Source organism: Chelonoidis abingdonii, chromosome 4 (assembly GCF_003597395.2).
Source record: "Chelonoidis abingdonii isolate Lonesome George chromosome 4, CheloAbing_2.0, whole genome shotgun sequence".
Classification (NCBI taxonomy): domain Eukaryota; kingdom Metazoa; phylum Chordata; order Testudines; family Testudinidae; genus Chelonoidis; species Chelonoidis abingdonii.
The window spans coordinates 40,307,803-40,319,233 of record NC_133772.1 but is presented as its reverse complement, the minus strand read 5'-3'; the positions used below and the strand labels follow the sequence as shown (position 1 = coordinate 40,319,233).

Genomic DNA, 11,431 nt, shown 5'->3' with positions numbered 1-11,431 from the left:
GAGGACTACTTGGGTGCACACAAGGACTGAGGAGCAAAGCAAAGTCAGGTTGAGGAAGCTTGCCAGTTATACTGAACGGAAGATGAAAGATAAGGTGATCAATATCAATCCAGATTTAAGGGGATCCACAGAAAACCTAATTTTTGTATAGGATGTCAACAAATGTACAGAAAGTGGCAATCCTGCTCTGACAGGAACCAGACTAGCTAATATCTAATGGAATCTATAGCGAAATGATCCAGTTTGCTGTTCAGAATATGGTTGCCTATATTTTCAATAAGTAATTAGTACAAAACAGAAAGGGTAGGAAAAAAGTAAGCTATTAAGATTAGAGTAACACACTGAAACACTGTCAAGGAGACTGGTATTTTACTCAGAATTTTTACTGGATACTGAGACAGACAACTAGTCCATATCATTTGAATTTGTGGTTACATACTACAGGATAACTATGTTAACGGAACAAAAGATTTGAGGGAATGGTAGCACCTGAATTAAGCACCCTGGTTTTTAGAAACGCTGAGCATCTGGAGCCTCCATTAGACTTCAGGATGAAGCTATTCAATAATTCTTAACAAAATAAAAAACCCCACACCCTTAAAAGTCGTTTACCTGCAAATTCACTTGACAGCGCAGAAAATCAGTGCAAGTTTTTATGACTTTGCATAATTTGCTTTACAAATCACAACTGCTTGACTAGAGTGATGCAAGTTTAATATGTGCAATTATGAAAATCTGCACCACAATGAAGGAGTTCTGATGTAGATAAGTGTTGTGGTCAAAAAAAAACAAAAAAAAAAAACGCAATACCGCTTTACTTAGCAGATGGTCCCTTGTGCGTATTCATTGTTCCATCAGCTTACTTTGAGACTTTATTCCTGTTAGTGTGTTGGCACTAAAAACCCACCATGGGAGAGTAAGCTGGATTATTTTACAGCTCATGCATGCAAATGAGTTTCAAATGCAGTAATTTTTAATAACTGGGGATCATGTGAAAGTCAGAAACAGACTTTCCGATTTCAGGTCTGGCTTCAAGTAAAGAATTCTAAGAGATTAGCACAGAACCCCAAGTTACTCTGTACATATACAATAGTCATTTTTCAAAATATAAACCTCATTTATAGAGTTTTGTTTCCCACATAACATGTAGGAGCAGAAAGCTTTTGTTTTGCAGATGAAGTACAATACAGTATTTGAAAAAACTATGATGCACTATATCCGAACACATTTTAGCATATTCCCTCTTCCCCTCCAAAATAGGAAAGTAACATGGAAGACAGATAAATTTAGTAGGTTATTGTTCTAACCATTTATTTTTCGTTTCAAGGTAACATAGTTCTTTTGATGCATTTATTTCCTTTTCAATCTTCTATAAAGTCATAATAAAGAAAATCCTTCAATTTGCCAGAATTTTCTTTTGATTTATACAAATGAAATGATCACGATAAATGTTACACATTGGAGTGTAGATCAAAAAGTGCACAATATTCTGTCCTGCTGTTCAGTTATTTTCATGTGTCAATGTCTAATACTGTACTTTGAACAATAATACTGTTTTCACTGCATAAACTGCTTGAGAGAAGATACAATCACTTTGGTAATGTCCAACCATCACTTCACAAAGCAAACAATATTTGTCTTTAGTTTTGTTCATAACACTGCTAGTGTGGCTCTCTGAATCATCTCATCCAATACAGAATTGTGGACACTTGAATAAAGCTTGATTACTTATTTTTTTTTAAATACATCCAACATTCTAAGACATTTATTAATCCTCCTTCCTCCTCCCCACATTTAATACACAATTCACCACAACTTGAACCAAAGCAAAGTGAACTAAAACAGTACACAAAAACAGTGTCTCAGGTGTCCTTTAATGAAGGTATAGGATCTGTATTTTCAGAGGGACAGATGTACAATGGGGTTTGGAAGAATGAAATAGCAGCTTTCTCCTTGCATCTGCTGCAGCACTCACTTTAACATAGCATGGTTTAACATCTCAATTTTTTATAATATAGCACACAACAGCACAGGTTCCAAGGGTACAAAAATGTGCCCATTAAAAGGACTTACTTGGGACACCCCTCTACTCCCCAACTAAGGGCTATTTGGGACCTAATTGGCCCTAGTTACTGTCTGTTATTTTTAATTGCCAAATTCAGAAGGTAGTTTAGTACAGTACTTCAGTTTACCTAGCCAAACTTGTTTGTAGGACATGTCTATGTTTTTAAAGAATGGCTAGTCATTTGTTGGCGCCCAACTCGGAACACCCTAAAGGGGCCTGATTTTCAGATAAGGGTGCTCACTGTCAGAAAATCTGGCCCCTTTAAGCAATCTCAACTCAAGCACCCAATCCACAATCACTAGTCACTTCTGAAGGATTTTGTCTTTCATTTTTAACTTACATTCAAAACACATCACTGGTCCTTGACTGAACCAAGTTAATAGCTGTCCAGTTCCATTGCCTAAGTCATCTAAAAAGTAAGACGTCACAAGGCATGTTTAGTCATGCAGCATCCAATTCCTCACAAGTGCATTGTGCTGCATGGCAACAGAAGCCTCATTTAGTGTGCAGTTCCAACATCTTACTAGTACTGCATTTCAAGCCATCATAGTAAGGGTGTGCTTGGTTAGAGTATGTACATTTGTAGGACAGTATGTCTCAAAGATATAGATATATATAATCTCAGAGAAATTTTACAGTTTGAATATGAGGGGTTGCTTGTAACTTTTGACTCCAGTGTTGGCAGACATGCTCCTTTGTATTAAATCTGTCCCACACATCCCTACTGTTGACAGCTGCTAATTCCCAGCCTGTCTTAACTGCAGAGCTTGATCTGCTTAGGTAACCTTTGGTGCATCTAAAAGTCTGAAGGATGTAAACAAGATAATTATGTTTAATTGATTTCTTCAGAGGAGATGCAAATCTTTGCTCTTGTAGAACAATGAGCTATTAGTACACAGAGTCAAGAAAACCACTGTAAAAGCTGAACATTATAGCCTTTCTACTCCCAACCTCAAAAGAAACTAACAAACATACCTGATATGACTGTAGGAGATTCTTTTCACCACTACTATGCTTGTACAAGTATTAATTGTTCACTGCCCAGCAATTTGGTCACATGATTAAACAATAAAATGTTAACTGAGAAAATATTGTCTAAAATTAGATCTTGTACTTCATTTTTTAAAAAAAGTCAGATGGACATGTTGTGCCTTGAGGATCAGATAGAATGATATCTCCCCACCCTTTTTGTGTTGCAGCATCATGTGTTCATAACCTGCTCTCCATGACTGATGCAGTGTTAACTATGTAATCAACATTACCAAGGAACAATCTGACAGGGAACAGAGAAACCAAATGGACATCCTTCCTATCAGTTGCTCCATTTGACTAAGAACAGGGAAACCAAGACTAGTTAAGGTGTTGCTCTCCTCAAGATAAAAAAAAGACATGTATAGACTAATGACCCAATACTGACTCTGGAGGACATTTCACGCAATTCATTTTGGATTTCTTACATCCTCCCCCCTTCCTTACTTGAATTGTAAATAATTGCTAAGCAAAAAAAATTCCTCCTGCGTCCTGTGTTGCAAAAAGGAGAAAAACTGAACTCAAAGCTAGTGTAAAGGGGGATGTTGAGAATATTAATCTTTTCAAAAATTTGGTCCTAAGAATTTACATTTGCTGTAGAAGTCAACTGAATATTAATGCTACTCTGACTAAGCAATATATTCTACTGTGTGATATGGCAGTGCTCCAACTTAACAAGATTTTAAAAACATACCCTGGAATCTCTGTCCTCTCTACCCATCATAAACTTGGTGACAATACCTTTAAGAAACTTCATTCACGAGTTCAGTCAACCAGTCACATCACTTTTGACTATCTTAATCCAGAACCGAAGTGTGGGATCAATTGCAGATTGGTCAATCTGACCCTCAACAAAGATATGAATTAAGCTCACTGGACATTCCATTTGGTTTTTTTTAGCTCAAAGCAGAAAGGTGCACTTAGTAAAGGCACTAAAGCACCATGCTACCAGCAATTTACAGTGGCATTTCAATGAGAATACTCAGAGTTATCACACTTGCCTAAGCTCATTTCCTGTTAGTTAAATTTTAAAAAGCCCCACTTCTTACACACACACAAAAATAGAGCACAATTAATACAGACATCTCTCCCACCCTTCATATAGCATAAGCTAAAAAGCCATGATTTTTTTATATCTAGAAGTCATTTTATATCGTACATTTTATATCCTTAATTTCATATGAAAGGGACAAGTCCTTTTAAGGCTGGGAGTTGGTGGTGGGTAATGTTGCAGTACTCAGACACTGATGTACAAGACATTTATTTGCAGCAGGATGAGGACAACTATTGCAGAAATGGAGAAACAAAACTGGACTGATCTTGTTATTATTAAAACTGTTCTGACAGCAGTTCACATAATCTCTGAGATACGGTTTCTTTACTTGTTCGTAGTGTGAGTCTATACATCTGAAAGAGAGCACATAAGAAATCTATGTATTATAAAGACAATAAAACATGTCTTCATTTAGATGGAGTTATCAGAAAAAGCATACAGATTTAGTAACAAAGCAGTACAGGTGCCACTTGGTCGTGATATGAGCAATGGCTAATAATTTTCATGTGAGACTGACAAACTTTATTCAGGCACAGAAAGTGTTTAAAGTCTGCAGGGACAGGTCCTCTGAGTTCTGGAGGTGTTTAAAATGCTTTGCCCAAATCTTACTGTGCTCTAAAATAAATAGATTTTCCTGCTTAACTACCTATCTAGAAATTTCAAATCTCTGCTACCATACCTTGGTGCTGAAATACGGACAATCCTTGAAAGCCTGTTAAGTGATCAGCAGCAGGAAGAGGAGGAATTGCTTCCGAGCTACTAAAGGCATTCAAACTAACTCCATCAACTTGGGAAGCAGAGATTTGTAAACAAAACCTGGATTCTCAAGGCAATACATTTCATTCCCACTGAGAACCAACACAACCCAATATCACCAGGAAACAAAACACAGCCATCACGTGCAGTTCTTTTGATTTTACAATAGTAGCAAACACTATTACTACAGATTTGCATTCTTCCACAGCTGGTTCACAAAGTAGTAAACAAAACAGAGCTATGTTTCCTTCATTTAGAAACGGGAAGCAAAAAAAACCAAACACAGTTTTGTTTAGGATGTTGAAGGTTAAAAACTTTTTACTAAATTTTACCTTCAACAGGGTAAAAAACAAATGCAAAAGACTATTAAGATTAATTTAGTGTCCTCTGCACAGTAAGGAGAGTTGTAGTTTGATGACAGGATGGAATATTTTCCAGGGAAGAATCTCAGAGTAACATAATATGTGAGCATGCAAAGCAGCAGAGGCCTTTGGAAAGCTGAAAAGTAACCTGCTGAAAGCCAAAGCCAGAACCAGCTACCTCAGTTTTCAACCTATTTGGGGTTTATTTACATTGACAACTGAGTGCGAGACATCACATAAACTACTTCTATTGCAAGTTATTTTTACTAAACACACAAGGCATGTTTAGTCAGACGCATTGGTAAGATAAGTTTTATTCTGTTTCTCTAAACCAGAACTTATATTTAACTTGCAAATACAAAAGCAGGTACCTGTGCCTGAAGGTTGGGTTCAAGACGCAGCAAACATCCAATCTGGGTAGTTTTGGTGTGTATTATACCAGCACCAACAAAATTAGCAGGGTTGGGATCTACCTCTTCAAGGAGGGCAGAGCCAAAGCCAATGATCTATCAAAGAAAACCCAAAAAAGAGAGACTGTTTAGAGATACTGCAGGAACAGGAAGACAAAAGTATCCAAGAATGCTCATGAAACAGCCTATTCACCAGATCATGGTCACCAGGTAATTGATTTAGTTAAATAGGCAGGGAACTTCTTAGCTCTGAAAATAAATTTTAAAGCAGCAATAGTATTATAAGAATTCTGACATTCTAACCCTACCACTATACCACAACCTGAACTTTTAAGATACACTTGTTTGGCACTCCAAGTTGTAGCAACACTTACAGACAGGATGAGGGGTCTGTGTTCTCTGGATTCACGCATTTAAGTCCTTTCTCTACACCTGTCCCTCATACCTTCCTCACCTGCTCCATTTCTCCTAGCCCTTCTCCCTTTCCATTTAATCCCTTTCGCGGTCTTTCCATTTAATCACCTCTTAACTAAACCCCATCTACAAAAGACTCAATGCAACATGATGCTTGCCGCTGTCATACTGATCACTCTGCTTATATGCTCTAGCCCTTTCCCCTGCCCTTTGGCTTGTTTGTTCATTTAAATTGTAATCTCTTCAGGGCAGGGACTATCTGCTATTCTTTGTACAGTGCCCAGGACAGTGGGGGGTCCTGATCTTGCTTGTCCCTAGGCAGTACTGTAATAAACATGATTAATAATCAGAATTAGAACTTTCTTAAGTTTGAGAGGATTCTATATCTGGAGTTATAGTTCAGCCCTATTTTTTGGAAGTGTGATAAGCTTAACATTGTCTCTTTCTTAGCAAACAGGTGTGGACCACTGAGATAGCAATGTCTGAATGTACGATATTAATTTGCTTGCTTTTATTAAATAAGGGAATTCAAACAAGGAACTTCAATTTATACAGGAAGACTCAGCATAGAAAGGTACAAAGAAATCCAGTCAGTCAGTTTGTTTTCTTTCCAAATGTTATAAAAATGGATGTACTGCGAAGGGGCACTGAACTAGAGTGGCCAAAAACTGCCTCATATTGAAAAACCTCCCATACTAAACGGCTAACAGATATTAGTCACCCTATCTAATGATTAGCCAGATTTTAACTCTAGTTGCCAGATGGCATGCTATAAAGTTTTCACTGGAATAGTTAATCATGCTAATAAGATTTCATGATATATACAAGTATAATAGCAAACAGTTGAGCGATAAGCAGGGTTTGAATGGTAAAAAAGGAGGGAGTGGTTGAAAGTTTGCTAATTTCACAATGTCAACAAAGAGTCAGTTTTTTACCCTGCTTTTTGACCGGGTAGATTTAGGCAAAACATTTTGACAAAAAGGAAACAATTACATTAAAAATATTTTCAAAACCTATTTTTTTTTTTAGCAGCTCTAGTAGAGAGTAGACATTGAAGTGCCCTCCAATTCAATTTCATGAATGAAGTTTACATTTCACTATAAACCACAACAAGCCCTAGAACTCTTAGAAATAAACCAATCTGGATTAAAACCTATGTAAATCTTACAGATAGTTCCATGCTGCTAAACGCAATTGCCTCACTGACTAATTTGCAATGTGTTCAGTGCCTAAGCAGCATGACACAAATACCCTGAAGAAAAAAAAGGACAAAATGAAATAATGATTCTAGTGATGCTGACAGTTGTTAATATCACTGCTCCAAATCTGAAATTCATCTGTTAAAATACCACACTGTTACCTACCTTTGCCTTTGTGATCTCTGTATCCATTGGATGCTTTGCTTTAAAGATGTTCTGCATTTCTTGCTGAGGACTGTGAGAAACACACAAGTTAGTATCATGCTATAAATACATAACACAAGAGCATGGCTGGTAGAGTGCTGAAATTCAACATTAGTATTTACTTATATTGAAGAGGCTCTCACAAGCCTCAATCAGAAATGAAGCACCACTAAGCTAAGTATTATTCAACATACCCCTTTCACTGAGAAATTTACAGTCTGGGTTCTAATCTTACTTGCTCAGTTGTTTCCAACGCTGGAAGAAGTCTTGAGAGGCCATCTCCGTAGGTTGGAAAAATTTGTTCAGTGTGATGGGTAGTTTTACTGAAATATTTTGAAATGTTCCCCCATATCTGCAGGAAAACCAAAGAGAAAATGTGGTACAAGTTATGATGAATTACAGACTGTATTTAAGAGAAAAAGTGAACACTGAACGATACTGTAACGCTGGTAAACCAAGTGCCAGCTCTGGCCCAGGCCGTGGGCATTAGCTAAGAACTGACAAACTCACAGCTGGAAACCAAAGCAGTTCACCTATCTGTTAGTTTTGTTCAAAACAGGATTAGTCTTGTAAGAATGTATTTACTGCTTAGAAGCTATGAAATGATTGTAAATTGCTGTATGCATTAATCTCACTAGTAATGTCTGTATTCCATGCTGCAAGGTAAAACACAAAAGTGTTTTATAAAATTATAAAAATGCCTGCTTTGAACATGTGAATTCAGATGGAAATAGTGGCCTCCACTGCCCACCCAGAAGGGCTATCAAAATTAAGTGGGCCATCACAGAACAAAAGCTTTGTTAATTGCCTCATTCACCCATCGACAAGTATGTGCAGAAGGCCTCCGCCCATTGATTTGGAATGTTGGAAGAGGTAAAGAAAAACAGATGACATGAAATCTTTTTATCTTTGCTGTTTGGACTCTCACAAGGGCTGGAGCTAAGAAACATAAAACAGAGATCTCAAGGGTCAACCTGGATTCAGCCCTAAAGACATTAAATGCTGATAGATTACTACATCTGTCCTCTTTTGAATCACAGACAAACTCATTTGTGTTTCTATGCTTGCTTGTTTTAACCTGCGTATAAATCGTTTTTTCCCCCTACTTAATAAACCTTCAGGTAATTACAGGATTGGCTGCAGGTGTTGTCTCTGGCACGAGATCGAAGGTAAAAATTGATCTGGGGTGACAGATCTCTTGGGACTGGAAGCAACCTGACTATTTTGTGATTTTTGGTATAAATGACTATTTATCACTAAGTCCAGCTTGCCAGTGTGGCATGAGACTGGAGACCCCAACGGAACTGTCTGTGACTCTATGGTAGAAGTGTTACAGTGATCTAGGAGTTCACATGTGTTACTGAGCTGGTGAAATCTAATTATAGAACATACCACCATTTTGGGGTGTCTTATATTAAGAACCATTTATATGAGAAAAGAGGGTTACAAATAACTCATTTTAGATGCGTATGAAGGCCGAAATAGATAAATGCATCAACACCTCAATAAGAACTCCATGAATTTGAACTGGAGCATAAAGTTCACATTTAGAGTGCTGACAGTATAGATAATGCCAACCAAATAAACATTGAGAATGGACTCACAACTGCAGCCTCTCATGTATTAAGGCCAACTGTAATGGGGAAAAAGCAAAGTAAACAGCAGTAGTAGTAAGCCATCAGCTCCACCCAGAAAGGCTTCATGTCCTGCGAGGGCTGCTACGAACACAACTTCGTTCTCCAAACCACCATCAAAATGGCCAGAAGGGCAAGGAGGCAGTGTGCGGTAGCATGGCTCGACCTGGCTAACACCTCTGGATCCATGCCCCACCACCACATCTTTGCCACACTCCAGGAGTTTAGGATGCCAGAGAACTTCCTTCATGGGATCCGAGAGCTGTACGAGGGATGCAGCATTACCATTTGCTCGGTTGAAGGGGAGACCGCCGAGATCCCGATGCAGAGCAGAGTTAAGCAGGGCTGTCCCTTCAGCCCCATCACTTTTAATGTCACCGTGGAGCCTTTTTCTGAGAGCAACCTCCAATGGCACAGATGGCTTCAACCTCCACGGTGAGAGGGTGAGCATCCTGGCTTATGTGGATGACCTGGTCCTGACCGAGGAGGACCCAGAGAGCCTCCAAGGGATGATAGATGCCACCAGTAGACCTGCCAACTGGATGGGGCTCCACTTCAATGCAAAGAAGCGCACAATTCCACAGATGGCAGCAGAAGGGACTCACTGCAGGCAACCGTTTTCCAGATCCAGGGACAGCTCATTATCCCCCTGGCAGAGGGGCAGGTGTACCAGCACCTCGGCACGCCGACAGGATTCTGGGTCCGGTGGACCCAGAATGACACCATCCAGGAGATCTTGCAGGATGCTGCCAAGATTGATGCCTCCCCTGCTGGCACTGTGGCAGAAGATAAAATGTCCTGAACACCTTCCTGACCCCCCACATCTCATTCGTCCTAAGGGGATCTGCCGTGGCGAAAGTACCCCTCAACAAGGCAGACAGGATCATCCAGCAGCTGGTGAAGAAGTGGCTGTTCCTTCTGCAGAGAGCCAGCAATGAGCTAGTCTACATCGTCCACAGGCACGGCGGTGCCAACGTTCCCCACATGGGCGACCTGTGCGACATCATGGTGATCACCCATGCCTTCCACCTGCTGATGTGTCCCGCCGCCATGGTAAGAAACATTGCGGCCAACGCCCTCCGTGATGCAACAAAGAACCAGATCAGCAGAGCCCCCTCCAACCAAGACATCACCACCATCCTGAGCGGCTCCCTGGATGAATTCGGATAAGATGGGCGTGACATCGCTTCACTGTGTTCCTACACTTGCAATGCCACGCGTCACCTGGGGAAGTGCATCGGCTTCTGCTGGGAGTGGTGCAAGGAGCGCCAGGAGCTGGGAGTACCGGTGCCGCAGATCAGGTCCAACGACAACACGATCGTCACTCCAAGTACCAGGGGCATGCTGGAGAGGACCCTGAAGGCAGCCATCCACTCACTGTATGTGGAAACTCTGAAGCGTAAACTGGACCAGGGTAAAGCCTTTGAGCTGACCAGCAAGTGGGATGCCAGCAACCACCTCCTCGCTGGGGGCGGCTTCACCCATTTTGCCAACTGGCGGTTCATCCATCGTGCCCGACTGAACGGCATCCTGCTCAATGGAGCCGTCCGCCACAGGAACGAAGGCAAGCGTTGCAGGAAATGCGGCTACTCCAACGAGATCCTGCCCACGTCTTGTGCAGCAGCAAGTCCCACTCCAGAGCCTGGCAGCTGTGCCAAAATGCCATCCAGAATCGACCAGTGAAAGCCATTGCACCACACCTGGGGGAGATCTCCATGAACTGCACCATCCCCGGTACCGACCGCCAGCTGCGACCTTATGTGGTCGTTACCGACGAGGCCCAGAAAAAGATCATCCTCGTCAACGCCATGGTCTCCTTTGAGGACAGAACCTCGGATTTTCGCAAAGCCTGAGCTCGTAAGCTGGAGAAGTATGCGCCCCTGGCCGATACCCTGAGAGCGAAGGGCAGATGGATGCCCTGATCGTTGGAGCCCTGGGGACCTGGGACCCCTGCAATGAGCGGGTGCTGTGGACCTGTGGGATCGGTTAATGCTGTGAATGGCTCATGCGGTGCCTCATGGTCTCGGATACCATCCGATGGTCCAGGGACATCAACATCAAACACATCACCAGCCTTGGACAGTACCGGGAGGTATGAGCTGGAACGACATCGTACATCAACTACAAGAAAGGGACCGAGATACTTTTTCCATTGGACCATATGAACTGGAATCATAAACTCACTGAACATTAAATCTCACCAAATGAGGGTAAATCCATCCTCATCATCATATCCATTCATTATACTCCACACCTGAACACAGCCACTATATGAACAACATACTCATATCTCAATGTCTGTAC

At 40.9% G+C, this 11,431-nt stretch overlaps 1 protein-coding gene across 6 annotated transcripts in view; it reads right to left on the bottom strand.

Moving 5' to 3' along the window:
* Window positions 1–1,281: 1,281 nt before the first annotated feature.
* AP2A2 (adaptor related protein complex 2 subunit alpha 2) overlaps window positions 1,282–11,431 on the bottom strand; it is a 99,430-nt gene continuing 89,280 nt past the window's right edge. For all 6 annotated transcript variants that reach the window (XM_032786173.2, XM_032786174.2, XM_032786168.2 and 3 more), the window contains 4 exons: window positions 7,729–7,845; window positions 7,455–7,524; window positions 5,638–5,772; window positions 1,282–4,501 (listed from right to left, as the gene is read on the bottom strand). In XM_032786173.2, coding sequence (XP_032642064.1) covers window positions 4,424–4,501; window positions 5,638–5,772; window positions 7,455–7,524; window positions 7,729–7,845 — 400 coding nt within the window. In that variant the 3' untranslated portion in view covers window positions 1,282–4,423. The remainder of the gene's footprint in view (window positions 4,502–5,637; window positions 5,773–7,454; window positions 7,525–7,728; window positions 7,846–11,431) is intronic.